General features: G+C 42.2%; 3 protein-coding genes across 3 annotated transcripts in view; 1 reads left to right on the top strand and 2 right to left on the bottom strand.

Moving 5' to 3' along the window:
- Positions 1–23,879, bottom strand: part of LOC117373264 (protein CutA homolog) — a 109,153-nt gene that overhangs the window by 81,869 nt on the left and 3,405 nt on the right. Inside the window, exon 7 of the mRNA XM_033969215.2 lies at positions 22,398–23,679. Within this exon, the coding sequence (XP_033825106.1) occupies positions 23,559–23,679 (121 nt within the window). The 3' untranslated portion in view covers positions 22,398–23,558. The remainder of the gene's footprint in view (positions 1–22,397; positions 23,680–23,879) is intronic.
- ift27 (intraflagellar transport 27 homolog (Chlamydomonas)) lies at positions 5,226–10,022 on the bottom strand. The gene is made up of 7 exons (XM_033965859.2): positions 9,974–10,022; positions 9,712–9,791; positions 9,370–9,429; positions 8,642–8,701; positions 7,669–7,786; positions 6,832–6,941; positions 5,226–5,470 (listed from the first exon to the last, which is right to left on the bottom strand). Exons 1-7 carry the CDS (start codon positions 10,005–10,007, stop codon positions 5,369–5,371), a joined length of 564 nt encoding a protein of 187 aa, XP_033821750.1. The 5' UTR covers positions 10,008–10,022; the 3' UTR covers positions 5,226–5,368.
- Positions 10,649–19,461, top strand: LOC117374887 (synaptogyrin-1-like). The gene is made up of 4 exons (XM_033971096.2): positions 10,649–10,754; positions 13,064–13,301; positions 14,225–14,370; positions 19,134–19,461. Exons 1-4 carry the CDS (start codon positions 10,653–10,655, stop codon positions 19,341–19,343), a joined length of 696 nt encoding a protein of 231 aa, XP_033826987.1. The 5' UTR covers positions 10,649–10,652; the 3' UTR covers positions 19,344–19,461.

Below are 23,879 nucleotides of genomic sequence, written 5' to 3'. Positions count from 1 at the left end.
ACTGCAAAGGCTGATTTAAAAAAAAAACAAAAAACTTCTTTCTTGTTTCTTTGTAAAGTTTATGGTGAAAAATAAATGCACTTGGGTCTGCACTAGACTAATTGTCTCAGCTCTGCTCTGTTCCTCTTTTAAAAAGTTTGCTAAAGTTGCTATCTGGGCGATTGCAAGCCTCGATGAACTTCATTTGACTGGAGCTGAACTCTGTGGTGACGTCACACTCACTCAGTCCACTTCTTTACACAGACTGTGGGTTGGACACAAGCAACAGATGTGACAAACATAGACGTGGTTGTATAATCATTACCTAGCAGTCATAATGTTAACAAATAAATGACAGCCTCTTTATTTTGATAAATGAATGTATCTTGAGCCTAAATGGTGTTTTCAGTGTTGACAACTCAGCGCTACTTCATGTATTTTTGTACTTTTCTTCTCTCTTTCTACACACACTGCCATATTGACCACAGGTACTATCCCATCACATGAAATTAGGATCTGGAGGTGGCAAACTCTACATGTGTGTGGACTGTCACCAACAAAACAGCTATTTAATCACACTGTAATTATAAGTGTAATGACACAAACAGGAATGAGCTGATGATATAGGTGTGGCCAAAAGTGGACCAGCTCACAAACGTAAACCTACTGCAGTTTATTAGGCATATCCAAACTATGGCCCGGTCCACACCAGTTTTCCTTGGCCCAGGTGAGTTGGCCTATATTACCTTAAAGTGCATTTGACAGATTCATATATTTTAGTGGTATAGTACCTGATGTTAATATTCAATAAAAGTCCTATACAACACAAAATTGACTCTTGTGAGCTTTAAATCATGTTATAATGGCGTTAGTTCCTCAAAAACAGACCTGGAGTTGTGTTTCATTCACATATGTTTGTGTACATCTCCAAAGCTCAAAATGCTTTGTTCCACCTTGTGATGTCATGAAGCTGTAGTTTTCATGTTATGTTTTACTTTTTGTTCAGTAGAAATTGGCAATTTCAGATTTGAAATTATCCAAATGATTCTAGTGAAGGTGTGTGGAATTTAAAAACACAGTGGAGCACTTCCTGTATTACCACACGATGACATCACAAGGTGCTACAGAATGATTTCTGTTTGAGAGAAGAACTCAGCCTAAATATGCAGGTTTGTGTGTTAAACATGTGTGAATGAAACAAAACACAACTCCAGGTCTGTTTGTGATGAGGAAACAACATTAGAACAGAGATCAGATAAAGTGTAACATGGGCCATTTACATGAGAAGAAAAAGTACACAAATACAGGAAGTAGTAGTGAGTTCACATACACATTCACACACAAACACACACAAACGTGGAAGTGGTCGAGGGGGATTAAAGGCCAGTTTAAGCAGAAATTCTTTGAGAAGTGATTTTAATTGATCATCCAAAATGCACGAACAGGAAGACTTTTTCAGGCTGCTGAAAACTTCATTAAACCAAAGAAAGGTTATTTATTGGTCTAATCATAACAATGATGTAATTCAGACAGGTTTTACTCATAGACTGTGTATATTAATGGGCATTGCTAACCTGCTAGCCACCGCACTTCCAACTTCATCGACTCAGTTCACTTTACATTGAAAAATTGTCACCCCTCTCTGTAACTGCTGCAGTCAGCCTCATAATTTTGGTCTTAAAATGTGTGTTTTAATCCCCCTCTACATAATCCTGGTTTTATCTCGCTATTGTGTCCATAAATCAAGAAATAAACATTAATAACTGTTGTTCTGCTAGAATTAACTACAGGTTTGACTGACAGTGTTGCTATGCCCCGTCCCCTGCTAAACCAGCTGTGTGGGTGGGAAGAGGCGTTACCATCAACAGCCTCACTCCAGATTGCCTCTTTCGTTGCTATGACACTCATGGTCGGAATTCCAAATATGGAAATATGGAGCTTCAAATTGGCCACTATACCTGCTCTAGCCTCGATGAGCTTCATTTGGAGCTGTTCGCTGTGGGTGACGTCACACTATCTTCTTTATACAGACTATGGTTTTAGCCATTTTGGTTACTAGGTAACATACTTCTACATACGTCATATTCCGTTACCCTTTTCCAACCTGAAAGTAACAAAACTAAAAAAGGTCAGGCAGTATTCTAAATAAAATCTTAAATATAATCATAACTGTGTTTTAGTGAAATGTGTATTCTAAGCAGCAATATGTACTTTGAGCAGGACTTTTTAAGGTTAAGCTTAAGGTACACTTTATTGCCTTTGTAGGGAAGTGTGTGTCTCCTCAGGAGGAGTGAGCACCGCGGTGACTGGGGACCCATCTCCACATCTTGAGCTAGTCTTGGTCAGGACGACTTTAGCTGGAGGACTTGACCTAATGTGCAGGTTTTGGGTTGATGGAGGAAACTGAAGTACCAGGAGGAAACCCACCCAGACACAGAATAAAAATAGAAGAGATTGGTTAAATCCTCCTATCACTCATTCAGAGCATAACAAAGGATGGCCAATAGGAGGAGAGGAGGCGGGGATACAATTTTATATTTACATGATACTCTATTCTATATATTTTTTGAGCTTTTAACCATGTTATAACATCCGTCATTAAAAAACATCTGGAGTTGTATTTGTTTGATGAATTGATGAAGTCTGCTCCTTCTAAACCCCATAGAAACATGCAAATTTGAATTTTCCAGTTTTGTGACGTCACAGGTACAGTCCAGAGATTTCCTGTTCTGTTTTTAAGTATATAAATCAAAATATGAGCATTTCTGCATCAGATGCTGACACAAAAATGCAGTCCCTTATAAATGCACGTTTGTGAAAAACAGATTGTGACCAATGTTACCAAAAACGTGTGCACAGCAGTCAAGAATACTTCCTAGGCACTCTGTTGTATGAAAGATACAGACAGCTAACGCTAACGTGTCTTCATCGGGGCAATGTTTGAACTTGTATTAGCATGTCGGAAAAAGTCACCAACCCCAGTCCTGGCTTGTTTGTCAAATAGTACTTCCCCCTACTTGCAGCAGATGGCGATCTGACTCTAGTTTTCAGTATTGGAAACGAGGAGTCTGCCTCTGGGGATGCAACTGTTTCAGATGCCCTCACAGTGGTGACTGAACCCTTGTGCCCTGACCCTCTGCCCAGTGGACCCTCTTTCAATTCAATTCAATTCATTTATTTTTGTAACGCCCAAAATCACAACAACAGTTATCTCGAAGGGTGTTCATGTTTTGGTTGATGGGGGAAACCGGAGTACACGGAGGAAACCCATCCAGACATGGGGAGAAACATGAAAAACTCCACACAGAAAGGCCTGGGTGACCCGGGGATCAAACCAAACCCTCTTGCTGTGAGGTATGAGTGTTGCCACTCAGCCACCGTGCTGCCTACACACAAAAACAAAACAACAGGAAAAATCAGACAAAACAAGAAAAATTGGCCAGACGAGGAGGAGGAGGCGAGGGGGAGAGGGAGGCGGGTGGAGGAGGGCCAGGCGGGGAGGAGGAGAGGGTCCAGCTGTCATCGAGGCATCTGAAAGAGTTACACTCCACAGGGGGAGTGGGACAGGGGACAACATGTGAATAGCATTGCTGATGAGAAAATAGGACAAAGCAGAGGATAGTGCTCAGGTTTCCATACTTCCCCCAGCTAGTTATCTCCTACTGCAGCCTATCTTATCCCGGGCTTTAATGTCCCTAACTCCCTCACTATGTAACCTGGTCATAAGCTATACCGAAGAGGAAGGTTTTAAGCCTGGTCTTAAATACAGAGACTGTGGGGGCCTGTTTAACATCAGCAGGGAGTTGATCCCATAGCACAGGAGCTTGGTAACTGAATGCTCTCCCTCCCACTGTACTTTTGGACACTCTAGGAACCACTAATAGTCCTGCATTCTGAGAGCGGAGTGCTCTGTTTGGCTGGTATGGGACAATAACATCTTGCAGATAGGATGGGGCCATACCGTTTAGGGTTTTGTATGTAAGGAGGAGGACTTTGAATTTGATTCTAAGCTCGACAGGAAGCCAGTGCAGATATTTTAGTACAGGACTGATGTGGTCTCTTCTTTTAGTCCCTATTAGGACTCTGGCTGCTGCATTTTGGACCAACTGGAGGCTCCTTATAGTACTTTTGGGGCAGGTGGCGAGCAGAGAATTACAGCAATCAAGTCTGGAAGTAACAAATGCATGGATGAGTTTTTCAGCATCGTTTTTAGGTAAAATATTTCCATTTTAGTTATATTTCGCAGGTGAAAGTATACGGTTTTACAAGCTATGTTTATATGGGCTGTGAATGAGAGCTGTCACTTCGCTGAATGACCCCTACCCTGTCCTAGATGAGCCCCCTCTGTTCCTTAGTCTTGAATGGCTCTGGCCCTACAGATTTGAACTTTATCTGCAAATGGATGCATTAGTCCTGGACACATCTGTACCCTGCCTATCCTGGTTTAGTCCTGGTTTAGTCCCAATTTAGTCCCAATTTAGTTCCAGTTTAGTCCTGGTACATTAGTCCTAGTTTAGTCCTGGTGTAGTCCCAATTTAGTCCAGGTTTAGTCCTTGTTTCAACCTGGTTTAGTTCTAGTTTAGTCCTGGTTTATTCCTGGTTTAGTCCCGATTTAGTTCTTGTTTAGTGCCGGTTTAGTCCTAGTCTAGTCCCGGTTTAGTCCCAGTTTAGTTCTGATTTAGTTCTGGTATAGTCCTGGTTTAGTCAATAATTTATCCCCGGTTTAGTCCCAGTTTAGTCCTGGTTTATTCCCAGTTTAGTCCTGGTTTCAATCTGGTTTAGTCCAAGTTTGGTGCATGGGAGTGGATCTCTCCTTCACTGTGATTCTTCTTGAGGTTTGTCTTTTTCCCTCTGGGTTAGTTTGAGTTGTTCCTGCAGGAGGAGGGTCTGGGGACAGGGAGCACTCTGGGACATTTTTCTATTTGCTTGTTTTCTATCAATATTGTTAATCTGTCTGTTTCACTGTTGGATTTTCTTTCTGTTGGTAAAATCAGTGATCTTGTTCAGCCCTGAATTCCAAAGTAAAGGTCCTAAAGAGTTTAATGTTTACAGACTAATACACATGATGCATGATATTTACTTTTACTTTAAAAAAAGTACCTCTTGGTTACATCATCACACTTTATTATTATTTGTATTTACATATATTTATGGCCTTAGAAAAGGGAAAACAATTGAATACAAAAATAAATACAAACAGCAGATTAACAACATGCTCTCTGATGTGTAGATTACAGGTGCAGAGAGAGCAGAGAGGAGCAGAGAGGAGCAGAGAGGAGCAGAGAGGAGCAGAGAGGAGCAGAGAGGAGCAGAGAGAGCAGAGAGAGCAGAGAGGAGCAGAGAGGAGCAGAGAGAGCAGAGAGAACAGAGAGAGCAGAGAGTTAGTTGTCTAGCTGGCCAGGCTGTGCATCCTCTCACAGCTCTGCTCGTACAGGGACAGGCAGGTCTGGGCCAATCGGAGCAGAGGGGCGGAACAGGTGTCGAGCTCCTTCTGTAACACAAACACTCAAAGTTTACTATGCTTCAGATTGCATTCTCACGCGATATTAAAATTTCAAACTCAATTTCAATACTAAGGAATAGACTTGATACTTAGACCGATTTTGATACCACAATAATAATAAATCTTGTTATTTTGACATTAGAATGTGATTTTCCACATTAAATGGTAGTACTTTCTTTTCTATTCCCATGTGGCCTTTTGTCTGTGTAATCCCTCAGTGTCCAGTAGGTTCATAGTGGTCCATGGGTGTATACTAGTCTATGTTTCTTATACTTGTGAAAGATACAGCTCAAGATCATTATAAAGCTTCAGGAAAGGTTCATTTCTGTCTTGTGATTTTTTTTAGAATTGATACCTGCTCAAATTTCAATACTACTTTTAGAATCAATTAGTATCTGATTTTTGATACTTTGGCAACCATATTCTCTACAGGTGAAAAAGGACCAACGCACAACAACAAAACTACTGTTATTCTAAAGGACATGCATCAAACTCAAGGCCCACGGGCCAAATGTGGCCCTCCACATAATTTTATGTGACCCTCGACAGGGTAAATTAAAATGTGTCATTTTATCAAGAGATATGTCGTTACACAGCCATATTTTACATCTATGCAAATGAATATGCAATATTTGTAACTTGAATAAGTGATAAATACAGAAACAGTTAATTAAAAAGTTGCAAAAGTAGTTAGATTTATTTTACATCTGCCCATTTTGCTGATGTGGCCCTCAGTGAAAATGTGTTTAACACCCCTGTTCTAAAGCAACATGTACCTAGATTGCCTAGTCAGGTCAGCGGAGTCTGCTCACAGTAAGACAGCATTTTTTTCAAGGTATTTTTGAGCAATAAAAACACCTGATGTTGAATTAATGCAAGACAGATAAATTTAATGCCATACTGAGGAATGTTACAGCATTTCCATGGAAACAAGCAGGTGGCAGACCCTCCAACAGAAAAGCTGCATGGTGCACATGTAATAAGTTAGCAATGGGTTTATTAACTTCCTATTCAAAATGGCTAAATGCATTCCTGCTTGTCCTTTGACTGGAAGGTTCAACAATATGGCATTAAATTTATCTAATGTAATCTAATCTTTTGTAATCTAATTTGTTCAAATACAATTCTTTTTAGAGTCCAGAAATACCAAAAAAAACAAAAAAACACCCATTCCGTCTTTAAGCAGGGTCACCTCTCCACAGATCCAACCTGTAACTTGATCTGTGGTGTTACATAAGTATAATACCATACTGGGGAACATTCCAAGCAAAGCACCAACATTTTCATGTGGGAAGCAGGTGAAATGTAAAGTGGGTGCAGCCCTGTATGCATGCCCTAGTGTGACTTACAGCAGAAGTCTCATAGTAGTCCAGGCCGTGAGCCTGAGCCCAGCCCTGAGCCTCCTCTGTCTGCACTGCCCTCCGCTCCAGCAGGTCACACTTATTCCCCAGCAGAACGCCTTACAGACAGAGCAGTGCATATGGTTACATGGGGGTCAGAGAGGAAGAGACACACCACCAAAGTCAAATTTCATACACCATTCTAATACTCAAGAAAAAAAAAAGCTAAAAGTCATTGCCAACCGATACGATATGAGTGTCAGTGGTGAGTAATGACATTTTCTCCTGTAAATGCTCAAAACATTAAATCTAAAATGTGAAAGAGCTGCTGCAGCCTAATAACAAATATAAAAGTCTACAACTCTGCTGAATAAACTAACTTCAATGATTTTAAATGTAGCTAATTACAATTACATGGCTAGAATTATATTCAAGTACAAGTGCAGGTTTAAATATCTACTTCTACTCCAAAAAAGTACAATTACCACAAAAAAATACTCACAGTAATGTGAGTATTTGTAATTAGTTACTTTCAGCCCTGATCCCCATTTTGACGTGGTGTGCAAATGTAGCTTCATTGTGGTTTGGTCCTGGTGTGGTCCTGGTGTGGTCCTGGTGTGGTCCTGGTGTGGTCCTGGTGTGGTCCTGGTTTAGTCCTGGTTTGATCCCGGTTTAGTCCTGGTTTAGTCCTAGGGTTGTCCTGGTTTAGCCCTTGTTTAGTTCTGGTTTAGTCCTGGTTTGATCCTGGTTTAGTCCTTGTTTAGTCCTGATCTGGCCCTGGTTTAGTCCTGGTTTGGTCTTTGTTTGGTCCTAGTTTAGTCCTGGTTTAGTCCTGGAGAGACTGACCTGAAACAGTGTTTCCCAAACTGTGGGCTTGGACCCTCTGGAGCCAGCGATCACAGCTGAGGAAGGACTGATCACTGCTCAGGTCAAACACCAGGCACAGCAGCCACGCCTCCCCCCACTGAGGACAGAACACAGAACCAGACTGACTTAGGGCCATAGATTGCATATATAAATGGACATAGCTAACCTGCTAGCCACCACATGCCAAACAGGAAATGAGAAATTTTCTATTAAAAAAAGGTCTTCCCTCTCTCTCTCCAAGTGCTGCACTGAGCCTCATCAGTTTGGTTTAACCCTCTCTACATGAACATGGGGTTTTTATTTTACCATTTTGTCCCTAAATCAAAATATGACATTAATAACAAAAAAATCAGGCGCCTTCTTTCCCAGAGGTTGCTCCAGCTGCCGTTAGCAACAGGTTTGATTGACAATGTTGCTGAGCTTCTGCCCCTCGCCATGTCAGTGGTGCACGCAGGAAGGGACATCACCTTCAAAAGATTCACTCCAGATTGGCTCTTTGGTTGCTATGATATTCGTGCTCAGAATTCCAAATATGGAACTTGGCTCCAAATTCATGTATGTCTATGGAGGAATGGTCAAATAGTGAAAACGTTTTTTTAAGATAGTAATATACATTTAAACAGCACATTTTCAGGAGCCTGTGATGAATCTGAGCATTCATGGTCCTGTTTACAGATTTGATATTCAAAAAAACGTGGAGAGTGACTAACTGAAAAACTGTGACTAACTGAAGCTCTGTTGGCTAATGCCAACAGAGCTTCAGACAGAGCTGTGCTTAGCATCACACCTCCAGGGAATGTTGATGACACCAGCTGAATTTTGCAGGCTTAGACATGTATACACCCTAATGAACACAAATAGCAGCACCGGACCATCCACAGCAACTCTTTACTACTTTGTCTAAAGTGAGTATACAAGAGGACAGTGCTGCTCTGAAGGAGGCTGGACTCACCATCTTCTCACAGGCCTCTGCCAGCAGCTCCTTCCCGGGACAGTCCACCAGGTACAGCTCCTGAGGAGAAATAGGTACTCATAAGTACTCAGACACTGTAGCCCCATTCACACATGCAGTCTGACCTGGGTATTTACCTGCATTTTGCCAGAACAGGGTCATGTGTGAACTAGGGCTGTCAAAAGAATCAGAAATCAGATTCTAATCAATACTAAAACTGTTACTGAAACTAGATACTCATTTGAGCAGGTATCAATACTAAAAAAGGCCCATTCACCAGACAGAAGTGAACCTTTCCTGAATATCTTTAGAATGATCTTGAGCTGTATCAGAACAAGTATAAGACACATGGACTAGTGTACACCCATGGACCACTATGGACCTACAGGACACTGAGGGATTACACAGATATAAGGACACATGGGAACAGAAAAGAAAGTACTACCATTTAATGTGGAAAATCACATTCTACTGTCTAAAGAGAGAGTGTTTTTTACTATCATCATCATGGTATCGATATTGGTATTGAGAATCAAATCTGTTATAGAGATGCACAGATCCAGCTTTTTCAGTTTAGATGGTGATACTTTATATGGTGAAACTTTGAAAGTGGCAGAATATAGGGCTGAGTAGGGCTGAGTAGGGCTGAATAGGGCTGAGTAGGGCTGAGTAGCCCTGGTGGAAACGTGCCACATGTGTGAATGAGGCTTATGTGTGGTCAGACTCACCACACTGTGTTCACTGTCGGGGATAGTGGCACATTTAGTGACCAGCTCCACTCCAGCCGTCTGCAAAAAGAAGCACAAGGAAGACTTCATACATGTGGAAATCTTCATATATGCAGGGCTGGAAAGAAAGAGAGGAGGAAAGGTGGATGAGCAAAGGAGAGGGAGGAGGAGGAGAGGAGGGTGAGAGAAGAAGGAGGAAAACATGAGAGGAAGAAGAGACGAGGATGAGATAAAGAGAAGGAGGAGGAGAGATGGAGGATGAAAGAAGGTGGACAAGGAGAAAAGCAGGAGAGACAGAAAACTAGAGGAAGAGGAGGAGAGGAGAGGTGGAGCAGCTCTCACCATAGTGTAGCTCCTCTGGAACTGAACTCCTTCACTGTGGAACATGTGGCACAGAGAACTTTTCCCCACCGCCGCATCTCCTAAAAGGACAAGGCCCAAGGACACAACGATGGATTAACAAACAGTCCACTAATACTCATGAGCTAAAACTGTTACAATTACAAATGATTATTCTCCTCTCTTCCTCTCGTTCCTCCTCCTGTTCCTCCTCCTGTTCCCCCTCCTGTTCCTCCTCCTGTTCTTACTGGTGCTGAGCTCTTACCCAGGAGCAGACATCTCGTCCGTAGCTTTACCATTGCAGATGTAGATTGTTTAGCTCGTTCTCTCCGTAAAGAGCACGGGCCTGTGTCCTGTGAACGCTCTGTCCCGCGGTTTTCCGCAGGCTGCTGTGTCCCAGGACCGCTGTGGTGCCCAGGCAACGGACACAGCCAGGCTCAGCAATGCGCCCGCTGATTGGTTCTTGCACTGAGCAGGCACGTGCCAGTAACAGCGCCAGTCATTGGCCCTTTCATTAGTCCTGCACAGTATTAACACCGCTCTGTGTGTTTATTATGGTTGAGGTTATAATTCAGCCACGTTAGTGACCAGGACACACACGTCCAATAATGAGAGCTCAAATCTTTAATGTGAGACATAATGAGGTAAATAAACGTTGTAAGATGTAGCCTAGAGCATTAGAGCCGCATTCTTGTGATTAGCTGCCCACAGATCAGACTGTCCCGCTCAGTGTGAGACCCTCGGTGAAGCGCAGACACGGTGCGCGTGACTTGAGAGGCGCGGTCACGTGTCTGCACCGGCTCAGAGCGCTGTCCACTCCAGAGAATCACCTTGAATCACGACAGCGCTGACTCCCGGCCTTGCGCCTCACTAGTCGGCCACAGGAGCACATAGTGCGCTCTGGTCCCCGGTGCAGCAGCAGAGCAGGCCCGGCCGGAGCACTCATGGACGGGCTGCAGGCGTATGGAGCTGGGAAGGCAGGAGGAGCCTTCGACCCCGTCACCTTCTTCCAGCAGCCGCACGCCATTCTGCGCATCGTCAACTGGGTGAGTGTCCGCGCATCTTCGGACAGTAAACAAAGCGTTTGTGCATGAGTGTTGTTTACACTGAAACATGCGGGCGAGGGCTGATTAGCATAACTATAGCCCGTTTGGGCCCAGTTGTGCCGTGACAGTGCATAGCCATCATCACAGATTGGTTGGATGTAGGCGTAATCTAGAGCTGTGCGCTGTTTCACCACTAAGTGGCGCCAGTGCACTGCACATTGTGCACAAAGTAAACGCCAGGTTTAAACTTGACTTCACACGTGCGTACACTGGTTTATCACGAGAGCTTTCATTTGAGCTGTCAATAAAAGAGTATGTGGGATTTTTATTTTTATTTGTCTATTCAGGAGGTGAGTCTTTTGAATGAGTATCGCACAGACTTACCGCCGTATAGTTCTCCTGGTCATTATTATTATTATTATTATTATTATTATTATTATTATTATTATTATTATTATTATTATTACATTCAATAAGGCTGTGTTCTGTTCATAAACCCAGTCTATGGTTCTATTCTGTTTTGTTGTGATTCTGGTTCAGTTCCTTCCAGTCCCCGAAGTGAATGCGCAGTTTGAGGATGAAAGATTCGCCTATTCATGAGACTCTGGAGCATTTACCTCTTCTTCAGTCCACTCCCTAACATTTTAAACATAATTTCCTTTAAAATAAACAAACAAAACACAGTTCAACGCGGAGAGAATGGCGCCATCTACAGGTCTGTTATGATACTGTTTAAGTCACAGATGACCGTGGTCCTGACCTCATGGGACCAGTATATGGCATTTTCACCAGAACTAATCTACAGGAAAATCCACAAATCCCCACTATAATTCCCAAATACCTGTATGTAAAGAAAATGACTGATACACTCATCTAAACTGGATAATCATGAATGTTTACAGTTGGTGAATCTCAAAAGACTTACAAATAAATGACTCATAAACTGTACATTAATAAAGTCTATTATTTGTCTCATTTGTACTTATTTATATGATATGACCTTAGCAATTACATTTTACAACAAAAAGTTAGTTTTCAATATCTGTCAAAACAGTAAAATAGCATCTGGAGGACTAAAGGGGAGAGTGAGGGAAGAGTAGGGGTGGGTACTGCAGGTATAATGAATAGTGTGATTGGTCTAACACACATGTGTCAAACTCTAGGCCTGCGGGCCAAATGCGGCCCTCCACATCATTTTATGTTGCCTTGACAGGGTAAATTAAAAGGTATGATGGTTTTAAAATGTCATTTATCAGGAAATACGCAGTTACACAGCCATATCTTCCATATCCATATCTAGGCAAATGCATATGCAATATTTGTAACTTGAATAAGCAATACATAGAGAAACAGTTAATTACCAAGTTAAAAAAGTAGTTCGATTTATTTTACATCTGGCCCTTTGAGGACAGCCATTTTGCTGATGTGGCCCTCAGTGAAAATGTGTTTGACACCCCTGGTCTAACAGGTAACCACACTTCAAATTCCACCCCTGTAGTCAGGTGTTTGTAATCAGAAACACCTGGCTGTAATCAGGGCAGTCTTTTGCGATGTCACCAGCTACTTAAAATTGCAGTGGCCACTGGAGGCAGCACAAACTTAGATGTTGGTGTTTTTGACCAGAACCTGCCAATATACCTAGTTTGCACTAAAGTTGCCAAAAATTACTAGAAACAAGACATGATGTTATAAAAAACAGCATAGATACAGTTTAGTAGCAAAAAAAAAAAAAAAAAAAAAAAAATGTAATTCCACTGAATTAGTTTTGTTTTTCATGTTTTTTTAATTTTAAGACAGTAAAAATCTGGTACACAGATCATCGCAGATCAGGTCAAATTTGATCCAGTTTGGGATTTTTGTTTTAAATATTCAGAAGAAGATGTAGAGGTGGGTACTCAGTCACATTCACTTTGTAAAGAAATTGTGCTTTTCAGAGTATTTTTCTAGCAGCATACTTTTACTCCTAGTTGAGTAATATTTTTTATTGAAGTAAGAGTACTCTTATTTGTGTTTCTTCAGATATGTCTCATTTTTGTGTCTATTCTTTGAAAATATCATTGGTTGGACCAAATCTGTCCCACCAGTTACATTCACTTTAAAATTATAAATCAGATGTTACGTCCTCACAGTTAGTCTTTAAATTTGCTTTTAATACTTTTACTTCTACTTGAGTAATATTATCTTGAAGTAGTGTTACAGCTACTTGAGTACAATTTCTGGCCACCCACTTCTGGCATCTAGTTTCAATGTTGTCTGATTTTGGATCCTTTTGACGTGTTTCCTGATGCTCGTGTGTTTGCCTGTTTCAGCTGTTCTCGGTGGTGATCTTTGGCTGCATTGCTAATGAAGGCTACATAAACCGTCCCACTGAGGAGGAGGAGTACTGCATCTTTAACCAGAACGCTAACGCCTGCTCCTACGCCATCTTCATGGGCTGCCTGTGCCTCCTGAGCTCCAGTGCTCTCCTGGCTCTGGACGTGCGCTTCCCCCAGATCAGCAGCGTCAAGGGGAGGAAGAAGGCTGTGCTGGGGGACCTGGGGGTGTCAGGTGCACGCACACACACGGATACACACATACACAACACACACAGATAGACACATACATGACACACACACAACACACTCACACAGATAGACACACAACACACACACACAGATAGACACATACACAACACACAAAGATAGACACACACACACATCACAGGCACACACACAGATAGACACATACACAACATGCACACACTTAGATAGACACATACACAACACGCACACACATAGAAAGACACATACACAACATATAAGCTGCATGTGTCTCTAGCTGCAGTTAAGGCTCTGGACACACAGGTACAGTTTTCATTGTTGTACCTCTAAAAATGATAAAAGTTCAAGATAGATACAGTCCAAACTGTAACCTTAACCTTTTTTAACGCATACCATATGTTGTTGATCTTATGCTTTTTGTCATGGGGGGTGGGGCTGTGTACAGATTTTTATCTCCATGATGTGATAAATACCCCCCCCCCCCCCACACACACACACACACATGACCACTTGTTCAAGAGCGTTCTCGTGACAACACAACATTCAAGAAATAGTTTAAATTGGAAACAGGTCAGAAGTCTCTGGTGGTTTGCTGTGTAACAGATTTGCTGACCTGGTTTTTGGTTAATAAGTCTATAATTACTGACCTATCCAGATGAAAAAAGAAAAAAAAAATCAATGTTCCAGTAAAAAACATTTGTGAAATTATTTTGTTAAGAGATGCCATTACTCAACCTCAAAGACGTAACTGCCAGGTGAAAGGACTTTAAGCCATAATATAAATATGGAAACTTAATGGTCTCTCCCATAGAGTTATACAGGCCCCGGTCATCCATTTGAGATCATGGAATCAGACCTACCTCATGACGAAATATAAAAACATTAGCAGCAGTTTGTACTAGTGCTGTGCTGACGGGTGTTTGTTTGCAGCGTTCTGGTCCTTCATGTGGTTTGTGGGCTTCTGCCTCTTGGCCAATCAGTGGCAGGCGAGTCGAGTAGAGGACAACCCCCTGAGAGAGGGAGGGGATGCAGCCCGGGCAGCCATCACCTTCTCCTTCTTCTCCATCTTCACCTGGGTAAATGTCATGTGCCACTTTTTCAACAGTAAACCCAAGTCTTTGAGTTTCTACTGCTTTCAGTTTCCATTGTAAATATGTTGAGGTGTGTTCCAGCAGTTGTGCAGGTTTGACCAGTCAAAGGACCTGTTTACATTCTTTTAAATTAGTATTAGTTTACAATCAACTAAATGTAAAATAAGGATCTGCGTGTGTTTCATATCAAACACTAGAAAAAAGTAAATATGTTGACTTTAAAGAAGACATATTGTGTTTGTGTCTGCTCTAAAGTTACAATCTCTGACACTTGTAGATCATTGTGTTATAATTCACACATTTTAAATCACAATACTGATTTAAAACGACTTAATAAATAATTTAAAAATATTTTTTGAATATGCCCATATGTGCATGCCATATTGACCCCTCAGTGAGTCTACATAATGAGTATACAGCGGTCCCTGGTTTATTGCAGGGGTTACGTTCCAAAAATAAAAAGTAGTCAGCTTTATTTTTTATAATTATTGTATATGTTTTAACGCTGTAAAACCCCTCACCACAAACTTTATACACTTTTCTCACACAGGCATTAACATTTTCTCACATTTCTCTCTTGTTTAATTAATAGTGGCTCAGGTGTACTTCACAGTTCCTCTGATTGTGCTCCGCTGTAGTGTCGATCCAACATTTATGTAATTTGTCTGAACACATTTTTTGTGGGTTGAGGCCTGATTTTGTGATGTCCATCGGTGTTACTCGTGTATTTTTATTGAAGAGAAAACAACTTCCACTGGACTCTGATGTAAAAAGAGAGTTCCAAAATTCGAAGTCACAGCTTTGCAAAATCTTTTTTTACAGAAGTAATCAAACCAAGTCATTCTCTATAATAAACAATACCACAGTAAGAAAACCATTTGGTCTGTATGTGCTGCCTCAACTCAGCACGTTTCCCAAGCGTGTGCTCTTTTCCTCGCACGTGCTGTTGCTCAGTGACGGTAACATATTTACATAAAACTTAAATAATAACAGTTCTAAAATATTTTAAGATCAACATTGATGCAATAAATTGAATGTAGCTTATGTATATAAATCAAATATTAAACCTTTCAATATGAAATTATTCATGTAAACATAACAGCATTTATAACAAAATATCAACACTGTCAATTTGCAGCATTATCCATCCATCCATCCATTTTCTTCCGCTTATTCGGGGCCGGGTCGCGGGGGCAGCAGTCTAAGCAGGGACTCCCAGACTTCCCGCACCCCAGACACTTCCTCCAGCTCCTCCGGTGGGACCCCAAGGCGTTCCCAGGCCAGCCGAGAGACATAGTCCCCGGGGGCTCCTCCCGGTGGGACATGCCCAGAACACCTCCCTAGGGAGGCATCCTATCCCTAAAGGTGCGCCCAGACACCCTACGGAGGAAGCCCATTTCAGCCGCATGTATCCGCGACCTTGTCCTTTCGGTCATTACCCAGAGCTCTTCGCCTTTGGACTCAGCTCCTTCTTTACCACAACGGACCGATACAGCGACTGCATCACTGCAGACGCTGCACCGATCCGCCTGTCAATCTCACGCTCCATCCTTCCCTCACTCGTGAACAAGACCCTGAGATACTTGAACTCCAGAGACTCACCACCCACCCGGAGAGGGCAAACCACCTTTTTCCAGTCGAGAACCATGGCCTCGGATTTGGAGGAGCTGATTCTCATCCCAGCCGCTTCACACTCGGCTGCAAACCACCCCATTGCCTGCTGCAGGTCCTGGCTCGAAGAAGCCATCAGGACAACATCGTCTGCAAACAGCAGAGATGAAATCCTGTGGTTCCCAAACCAGACCCCCTCCAGCCCCTGGCTGCGCCTAGAAATTCTGTCCATAAATATAATGAACAGAACCGGTGACAAAGGGCAGCCCTGTCGGAGTCCAACATGCACCGGGAACAGGTCTGACTTACTGCCGGCAATGCGAACACAGCTCCTGCTACGGTCATACAGGGACCGGACAGCCCTTAGCAAGAGCCCCGGACCCCATACTCCCAGAGCACCCCCCAAAGGACACCATGAGGGACATGGTCGAATGCATTCTCCAGATCCACAAAACACATGACTGGTTGGGCAAACTCCCATGAACCCTCGAGGACCCAATGGAGAGTATAGAGCTGGTCCAGTGTTCCGCAACATCCAGAGACTTGAGGTACTCAGGACGGATCTCGTCCACCCCCGGAGCCTTGCCATCGAGGAGCTTGCCAACCACCTCGGTGACTTCAGCCAGGGTGATGGATGAGTCCGCCTCCGGGTCCCCAGTTTCTGCTTCCTCCTCGGAAGACGTGACAATGGGATTGAGGAGATCCTCAAAGTATTCCTTCCACCGCCCGACAACATCCCCAGTCGAGGTCAGCAGCTCTCCACCCGCACTGTAAACAGTGTTGGTGAAGCACTGCTTCCCCCTCCGGAGGCGTCGGACGGTTTGCCAGAATCTCTTTGAGGCCGTCCGATAGCTAGTCTCCATGTCCGGAGATCCGGTCGTCGAGGTCCCCGCCTTCGACTACCGCTCAGATCTCTCTGCACCCGCCCCTCATGGCTCCTCCCGCAGGTGGTGGGCCCACGGGAGGATGGCCCCACGTCGTTCCTTCGGGCTGGGCCTGGCCGGGCCCCGTGGGGAAAGGCCCGACCACCAGGCACTCGCTGCCGAGCACCCACCTCCAGGGTGGGGGCCCGGTAACGCCAGTCTGGGCGACGTAACTGGCCTTGTTCTTCTACTCGTCATTTGGGGCTTCTGAACCCCTCTTAGTCAGACCCGTCTCCCAGGACCTGTTTGCCATGGGTGACCCTACCAGGGGCATGAAGCCCCCGACAACATAGCTCCCAGGATCATTTGGGTACTCAAACCCCTCCACCACGTTAAGGTGGCGGCTCGGGGAGGGGCATTATTATATATGAATTAAACTTGGCTCCCACACATTCTGTGCTGTGAGGGAGACACAGCACGGAGGAGACTGGTTGACGGTGGTCTGCAGTGCCTTGGCCGGTCGGGATACAGAGCGCAATGCACGTTAATACACTGTAAAAAAGTGTGTACTGGAAAAATCCGCCAAACAGCAAGACTGCAAAGGCTGAACCACGATATAGCGAGGGACCACTGTAATGTATCTGACTTTTTCACTGTACTTTTCCAGGTTTGACAGGGCGCATCCTCATTCTTGAAAGCCCTGCATGCTGCTCTTGAACATTACATTAGTTAGTAACGAGTTAAAAGCATCATCATAATCATTTGTATTTAAATATCCACTTCCTGCCGGCACCTTTGGTTGTGATGACGTTTGCGGTGATGTACTGTAAAGAGGCAGGCTCCTAATACTTCCCTGGGCTAAGCGATTTACCAACCTAGAAGATAGTGGAGTTGTTTCGTCGTTTAAGATGAAAACTGCAAGTTAAAATGTTCAAATTACAACATAATGATCCACGCGTGTCATAGACTATAACTATAGAGCAGATTAGGTCTGCTATAAAGGTCCTATATTGCACAAAATTGACTGGTGTGAGCTTTTAGTCAGATTAAAATATTGTTATCTCCTCAAAAACATACCAGGAGTTGTGTTTTGTTTGAATAATCCTGCATTATTAGTCTCTTTACATCTCCAAAGCTCAAAATGCTCTGTTCCACCTTGTGATGTCATGAAGTAGTAGTTTGAACAGCTCCTTTTACTTTTAGTTCAGTAGAGATTGGCAATTCCAGGGCTGAAATCATCCAAATGATTCTAGTAAAGGTGTATGGAGTTTAAAAACACAGTGGAGCACTTCCTGTATTACCACATGATGACATCACAAGGTAGAACAGAGTGTTTTCTGTTTGAGAGAAGAATTATTATACATAAGATCATTATATTTAAGATTTTGCTAAAAATGTTATCATTCTTTTCCAAGTTTGTCCATTTTTAGGTTTAAAATTTTACTTCCTGATTGGAAATCGTGACATCAAACTAGGGAATTCCATAACTGTTACCTAGCAACACTGAGCCAAAACTCCTCTAATGTTCACAGACATTAAAGCACACAGCTGCTAAAATCATAGGACTTCCCACACCCAATCTCACAGATCTAAATAATCAGGCTATTGGACGCCTTGCACTCTCCATAATACAGGACTCCACTCACCCCCTCCAGGACCATCTAATCCCTCTGCCCTCAGGACGGTGGTACAGGGCGATCAGGTGCAGGAGGGCACGGTTCAACAGAAGCCTGATCCCAGCAGCCATTGCCTTTTTAAACAACAGGCCCCGCTGAGGCATAATGTCTGTTTTTGTAATGTGTCTATGTAACTGTGATGTTTGGTTTTTATCTGTGTGTATGTCAGATGTACTCTGTGTATGTGGAAAAGAATCTCCCCTCGGGGACAATAAAGTAAAGTAAAGTAAAGTAATCATCCCACAAATACAAATGTAAGAAAAGACCTTTATTTTGTTGAAAGTCTCAGAAAAAAATGTGTGTGGACATAATTCTGCCAGTGTGATGTCTACTTCCTGTGATTTTCAACATATTTTTCAACTTTTCTTCTCAAACTGCTTCTTGATTTTTGTAAAACTATAATGTATAATTGCAATAGTTATAATCCCACCAAATGAAGTCAAAATGAGAGAATCATAAAAACACTAAAATGTATAAAATGGTCACCTGTTATATAACATAAACAGATGCATATATTGTATTTGTGTATTTTTCCAAGTATTCAATATTTCTTCCCATAAAGCCCAGTTAACTTCCCCCTTAACCCTTCCACCCACAGGGGGTGCAGTCCTTCCTGGCCTTCCAGAGGTACAAGCTGGGAGCCGACTCCGCCATCTTCTCCCAGGACTACGCCGACCCGGGGCAGGAAGCTGGACAGGACCTGGGCCCCTACAGCGCCTTCCCCGGGGACACGGTGGAGAGCCCGCCAGGAGGGGGCGCTGATGGGACACTGGACAGCCCCGTGGGGTACCAGAGGCAGGAGTACTAAGGCTCTGCTCCACACTCATGTATTTTGTATTCTTTGTACAGAATTCACAGTAACAAGCTTCCCGAGTGTGTCATTAGAGTCCTGATATAAGTTACCGGTTTAACGTTAAAGTAGAAGAATTGCATTATTGTGCAGCTAGGTACTCCTTGGTTACTCCCTGGGTACTTCACGGGTACCGCCTGGATTCTCCTTGATTTATTCCTTGGTTACTTTCTGGGTACTGCCTGGTTCTTCCTGTTTACTCCTTGGTTACTCCATGGGTTCTCCCTGTTTTCTCTTTAGTTACTCCCTGGGTACTGCTTGAGTTCTCCCCGTTTACTCCTTAGTTACTCCTTGGGTACTGCCTGGGTACTTCCTGGTTGCGCCCTGGGTATTTGCTGGGTACTCCTAGGTTACTCCTTGGGTACAGCCTGGGTACTCCCTAGGTACTCTCAAGTTACTCTCTGGATACTCCATGGGTAATCTGGCGTTCTCGTACCCTCCAAAGACATACACATTTAAAGACAAATAACTACATATGGTCAGTTCAAACGGCTTGAATCTGACTCTTGGATTGAGCTGTGTTTACTAGTTCAGTGCTTAAATCATTACTGTTTTCAATGTTTTTAAGTAAAAAAAATCTGCCTTGATTAAAAAAAAAGTTAGCTAAAATATTTAAACAAGCTTTTAAAGACATTTGAAATCAAGATAAACAGAATTTATGTCATTTGAACGTATTTGTCGGGTTTGTTTTTACTGTGCCGTGGCCCTGAGGATGACCAAGAGCCATCGTGCACAGCAAAAAAGCCACACCAGTTAGAATGATGTCATTTTAGAATATTTATGTTCTTAAGGGGAAATTTAAACAGGGTTCGATTCATTTATTTGGTTGATTTGTTGGTCTAGATCAGGGGTGGGCAAATTTTTGACCCACGGGACACAATGGGTTCTAAAATTTTACAGAGGGGCCAGGCCAGGAGATATATATATATATATATATATATGTTAGAGATTTGGCCTGTAACATGTAGCAAAGCATGAATATGCAAGACTCATTGTACAAAAGTTTTCCAAATGCATTAATTAAATTAATAATTAATATATTACATTTCAGTTACATAAACACAGCAGAAAAACTTTGAACAAGGTTTACCCTTACTTATTTTAATATCATTTGGTCACGTTCGGTGGGCCAGATTAATAAGCCCAAAGGGCCATGTGTGACCCCCGGGCCATAAATTGCCTATGTCTGGTCTAGATTGTTGATGAGTTTTTAAGAAATTTCTTACTGATTTTATAAATATTTTCTTATTCATATTATTATAGCTAACATCTGAACCAGCTCTCTAAATCTAAGCAAAACTCACTCTAAATATTCAGAAAAATTCATTTCAACTCATATTTTTTGCAGTGCTATAGCTCCTACAAAAGAACTGGCAGAATTGTTTTTTTATTTTATTTTTTGAAATCTCAATGTTTAGACTAGAATTTTAGAATTTTTTTAACGGTTGATATTAAGTTACAACCTCAGTTTGGAAACAGATATTTATTTTTACATTAGTTTTATAATTTTGTATTATATTTAAGAATTTTAGATTGATCAAAAGACTGTGTGAGTAATTTTTTTTTTGTTTTTTTTCTTTTGTTGTGGTGTTACAGCGCAGTTTTCATGTTCGGTGCTAAACGCTCTGTAGCTTGGAGTCACATTCAGAGGACGGATCCCAATTCTGTTTCTTCTACTCACTTGTCTCCTGATTTCTCTCTGTCGTTCACATCTGCTGGAACTAGAAATAAAGAAAACTAAGAATCAAGGAGACTAGGAATCGGGAGGACAAAGAAACTAGGAATCGAGGAGATGAGGAATTGAGGAGGCAAGAAAACTAGCAATTGAAGAGAAAAGGAAATGAGGAATTGAGGAGACTAGAAATCAAAGAGACAAGGAGACTAGGAATCAAGGAGACTGGAAAACTAAGAATAGACGAAACAAGGACACTAAGGATCAAAGAAACAAGGAGACTAGGAATCAAGGAGACAAGAAGACTAGGAGTTGAGACAAGGACACTAGGAATCAAAGACCTAAGGAGACTAGGAATTTAGGAGACAAGGAGAGGAAACAAAATGGGGATTCACTTTGGCAAATAGGCCATGTTTTATGTGCAGTTATTGGAGCTGTATTGACACTTTGCAGTAACATCACAAACATTTATTGACAAAAAAGAATGTCTGAAAAAGAAAAAAATACAAAATGGATTTAAACAGCAAATTTTCAAGAGCTTGTGATAAATATGAGTGTTCATGGTCCCGTTTAGAAATTTGACTTTCAACAAAAAGGTGAGCATGCTAATGCTAGCTAGCTTGTGACTGTAATGTTATTTGAGACACTCTTTTTAACAGCACAAATCAGCTCACCTGTTGTGATTCCAGCTAAGTCAGCTCCTTCTGGTCAGATTGTGTTAAAATAAAGCTCAGATTAAAGTCTAACTTGAGTGACAGAACTTCAGACAGAGGAGAGCCTTCAGTTAGCGTCACACCCCCAGAGAATGTTGATGGCATCAGCTGCAAAGTATCAATACTGGAACTAAATCCAGAATTAGTCCTGGGCTTGACCATCACTAAACTATGATCAAACCAGAACCAAAGCAGGGTGAACGCAGCCCAGAACTTAACTGGCTCCTAGCAACAGGCCTCTGATGTTGCATTTATTTTTATTTTTCTGTTGCCAAGGCTCATCCATAGCCTGTATTGTTCTTGTAGGCGGGCTGTGCCATCACAAGAGACCATCCACTGCATAAAGAGCGATCCAAATCAGGTTCAATAGCCTGAATTTGAAATACGAGTCTTCATTTGAGAAATTGACAATTAATTTAGTTCACAGATCAATAATAATAATAATAATGGCTTACACTTGTAATGCGCTTTACAGGCTTGTCAAAGCCTCTCAAAGCGCTACACTATAGTCATTATTCATTCATTTCCACACTTGGTGATGGTAAGCTACTATTGTAGCCACAGCTGCCCTGGGGCAGACTGACAGAAGCGAGGCTCCTCCAACCACCACCTATCATTCAACCACACACCACTTTCATACTAGGCAATGTGGGTGAAGTGTCTTGCCTAAGGACACAACAACAGAACTTGGTCCGAGCGGGACTCAATCCTCCGACCTTCGGGTTGGGGGACCAACACTCTAACCACTGAGCCACTGTCGCTCTTAGAGTGGTCGTTTAAAGGTTTAATATGTAACTTTTCTGTTGAGGGTTGCACCACCTGTTTGACTCTTGTGATCTTTATGCCATGTTGTATTGTTGTTACCTCCTCAAAAACAAATCTGGAGTTGTACTTTGTTTCATTCACATGTTTGAGTAACCATACATTATGAGTCTGTCTACATCTCCAAAGCTCAAAATGCTCTGTTCCACCTTGTGATGTCATGAAGCAGTAATTTTCAAGTTAACAGCTCCTTTTACCATAAGTTCAGTAGACATGGGCAATTCCAGATCTGAAATCAACCAAATGATTCCAGCGAAGGTGTGTGGAGTTTAAAAACACAGTGGATCATTTCCTGTATTACCACATGATGACATCACAAGGTGGAACAGAGCATTTTCAATTTGAGAGAAGAACTCAGCCTAAATATGCAGGGTTTGTGTGTTAAACATGTGTGAAGATTTTTTTTTTATCTTGTGTTTGCAGCAAAATTATGATTAAGTCTGATTTCAGAATTAACTGAATACAAATTCTCAAATCAAGATAACCAGTTTTCAGTCCCAGCCATTGTTCTTGCAGTGTGTAATATACTTCATTTATTCTAGCTTTTGTTTTGTACTAAACAGTTAGCCGTTTGTGAAGCAAAGCTGTACTTGAGAGAGTGTATAAGCAGAAATATTTAATAAATGTGGACTGAACAAATGTGTCTCATTTTTTAACATTCAAATTATATATTTTTCCTTTCAACAGAATAGTTCAAATGTAGCATCAGACATTTCAGACAAAGGGTTGTAAAGAGTTGTGTTCTGCTGCAGTTCTTTACGTAACGCAACATCTTGTGTGTTAGGTGGATTCCCTGTGTCTTAATGGGACCTTATCCTGTGTAAAAGCTGCTAATCCTGTAGTTTAGACCTCTGCAAACATGTTCTGAAATGTCCTGTGTGTCAGATCCCCTCCCCATGTGTCAGATGTCCTTCCCGTGTCTCCATGGGGTTGATCTGGGTTTGAAACATTTCAGAATGGGAGGTTTCATTTGTTGGTTGAAGTTGGTTCATCCGGGACCACTTCTCCGATCCACTTGAGATACGGGGGGTTGCCCTGCTCGATGGGCAGACTGATGACCTCTGCCACCTCGTATGGATGGTTGGACCTGGCAACACACACACACAGTTGACAGTTATGGTTACAAAGCTTAAAAACATATACAAATAGAAATAGTGTGGCCATTAATATACTGGCAAGTTAAAGGTCCTATATTACACAAAATTGACTTTTGTGAGCTTTAAGTCATGTTGTAATGTTGTTACCTCCTCAAAAACAGACCTGGAGTTGTGTTTTGTTTCATTGACA

This window comes from Periophthalmus magnuspinnatus, chromosome 1 (genome assembly GCF_009829125.3).
Source record: "Periophthalmus magnuspinnatus isolate fPerMag1 chromosome 1, fPerMag1.2.pri, whole genome shotgun sequence".
Classification (NCBI taxonomy): Eukaryota; Metazoa; Chordata; class Actinopteri; order Gobiiformes; family Gobiidae; genus Periophthalmus; species Periophthalmus magnuspinnatus.
This window is presented reverse-complemented; position numbering and strand designations above follow the sequence as displayed.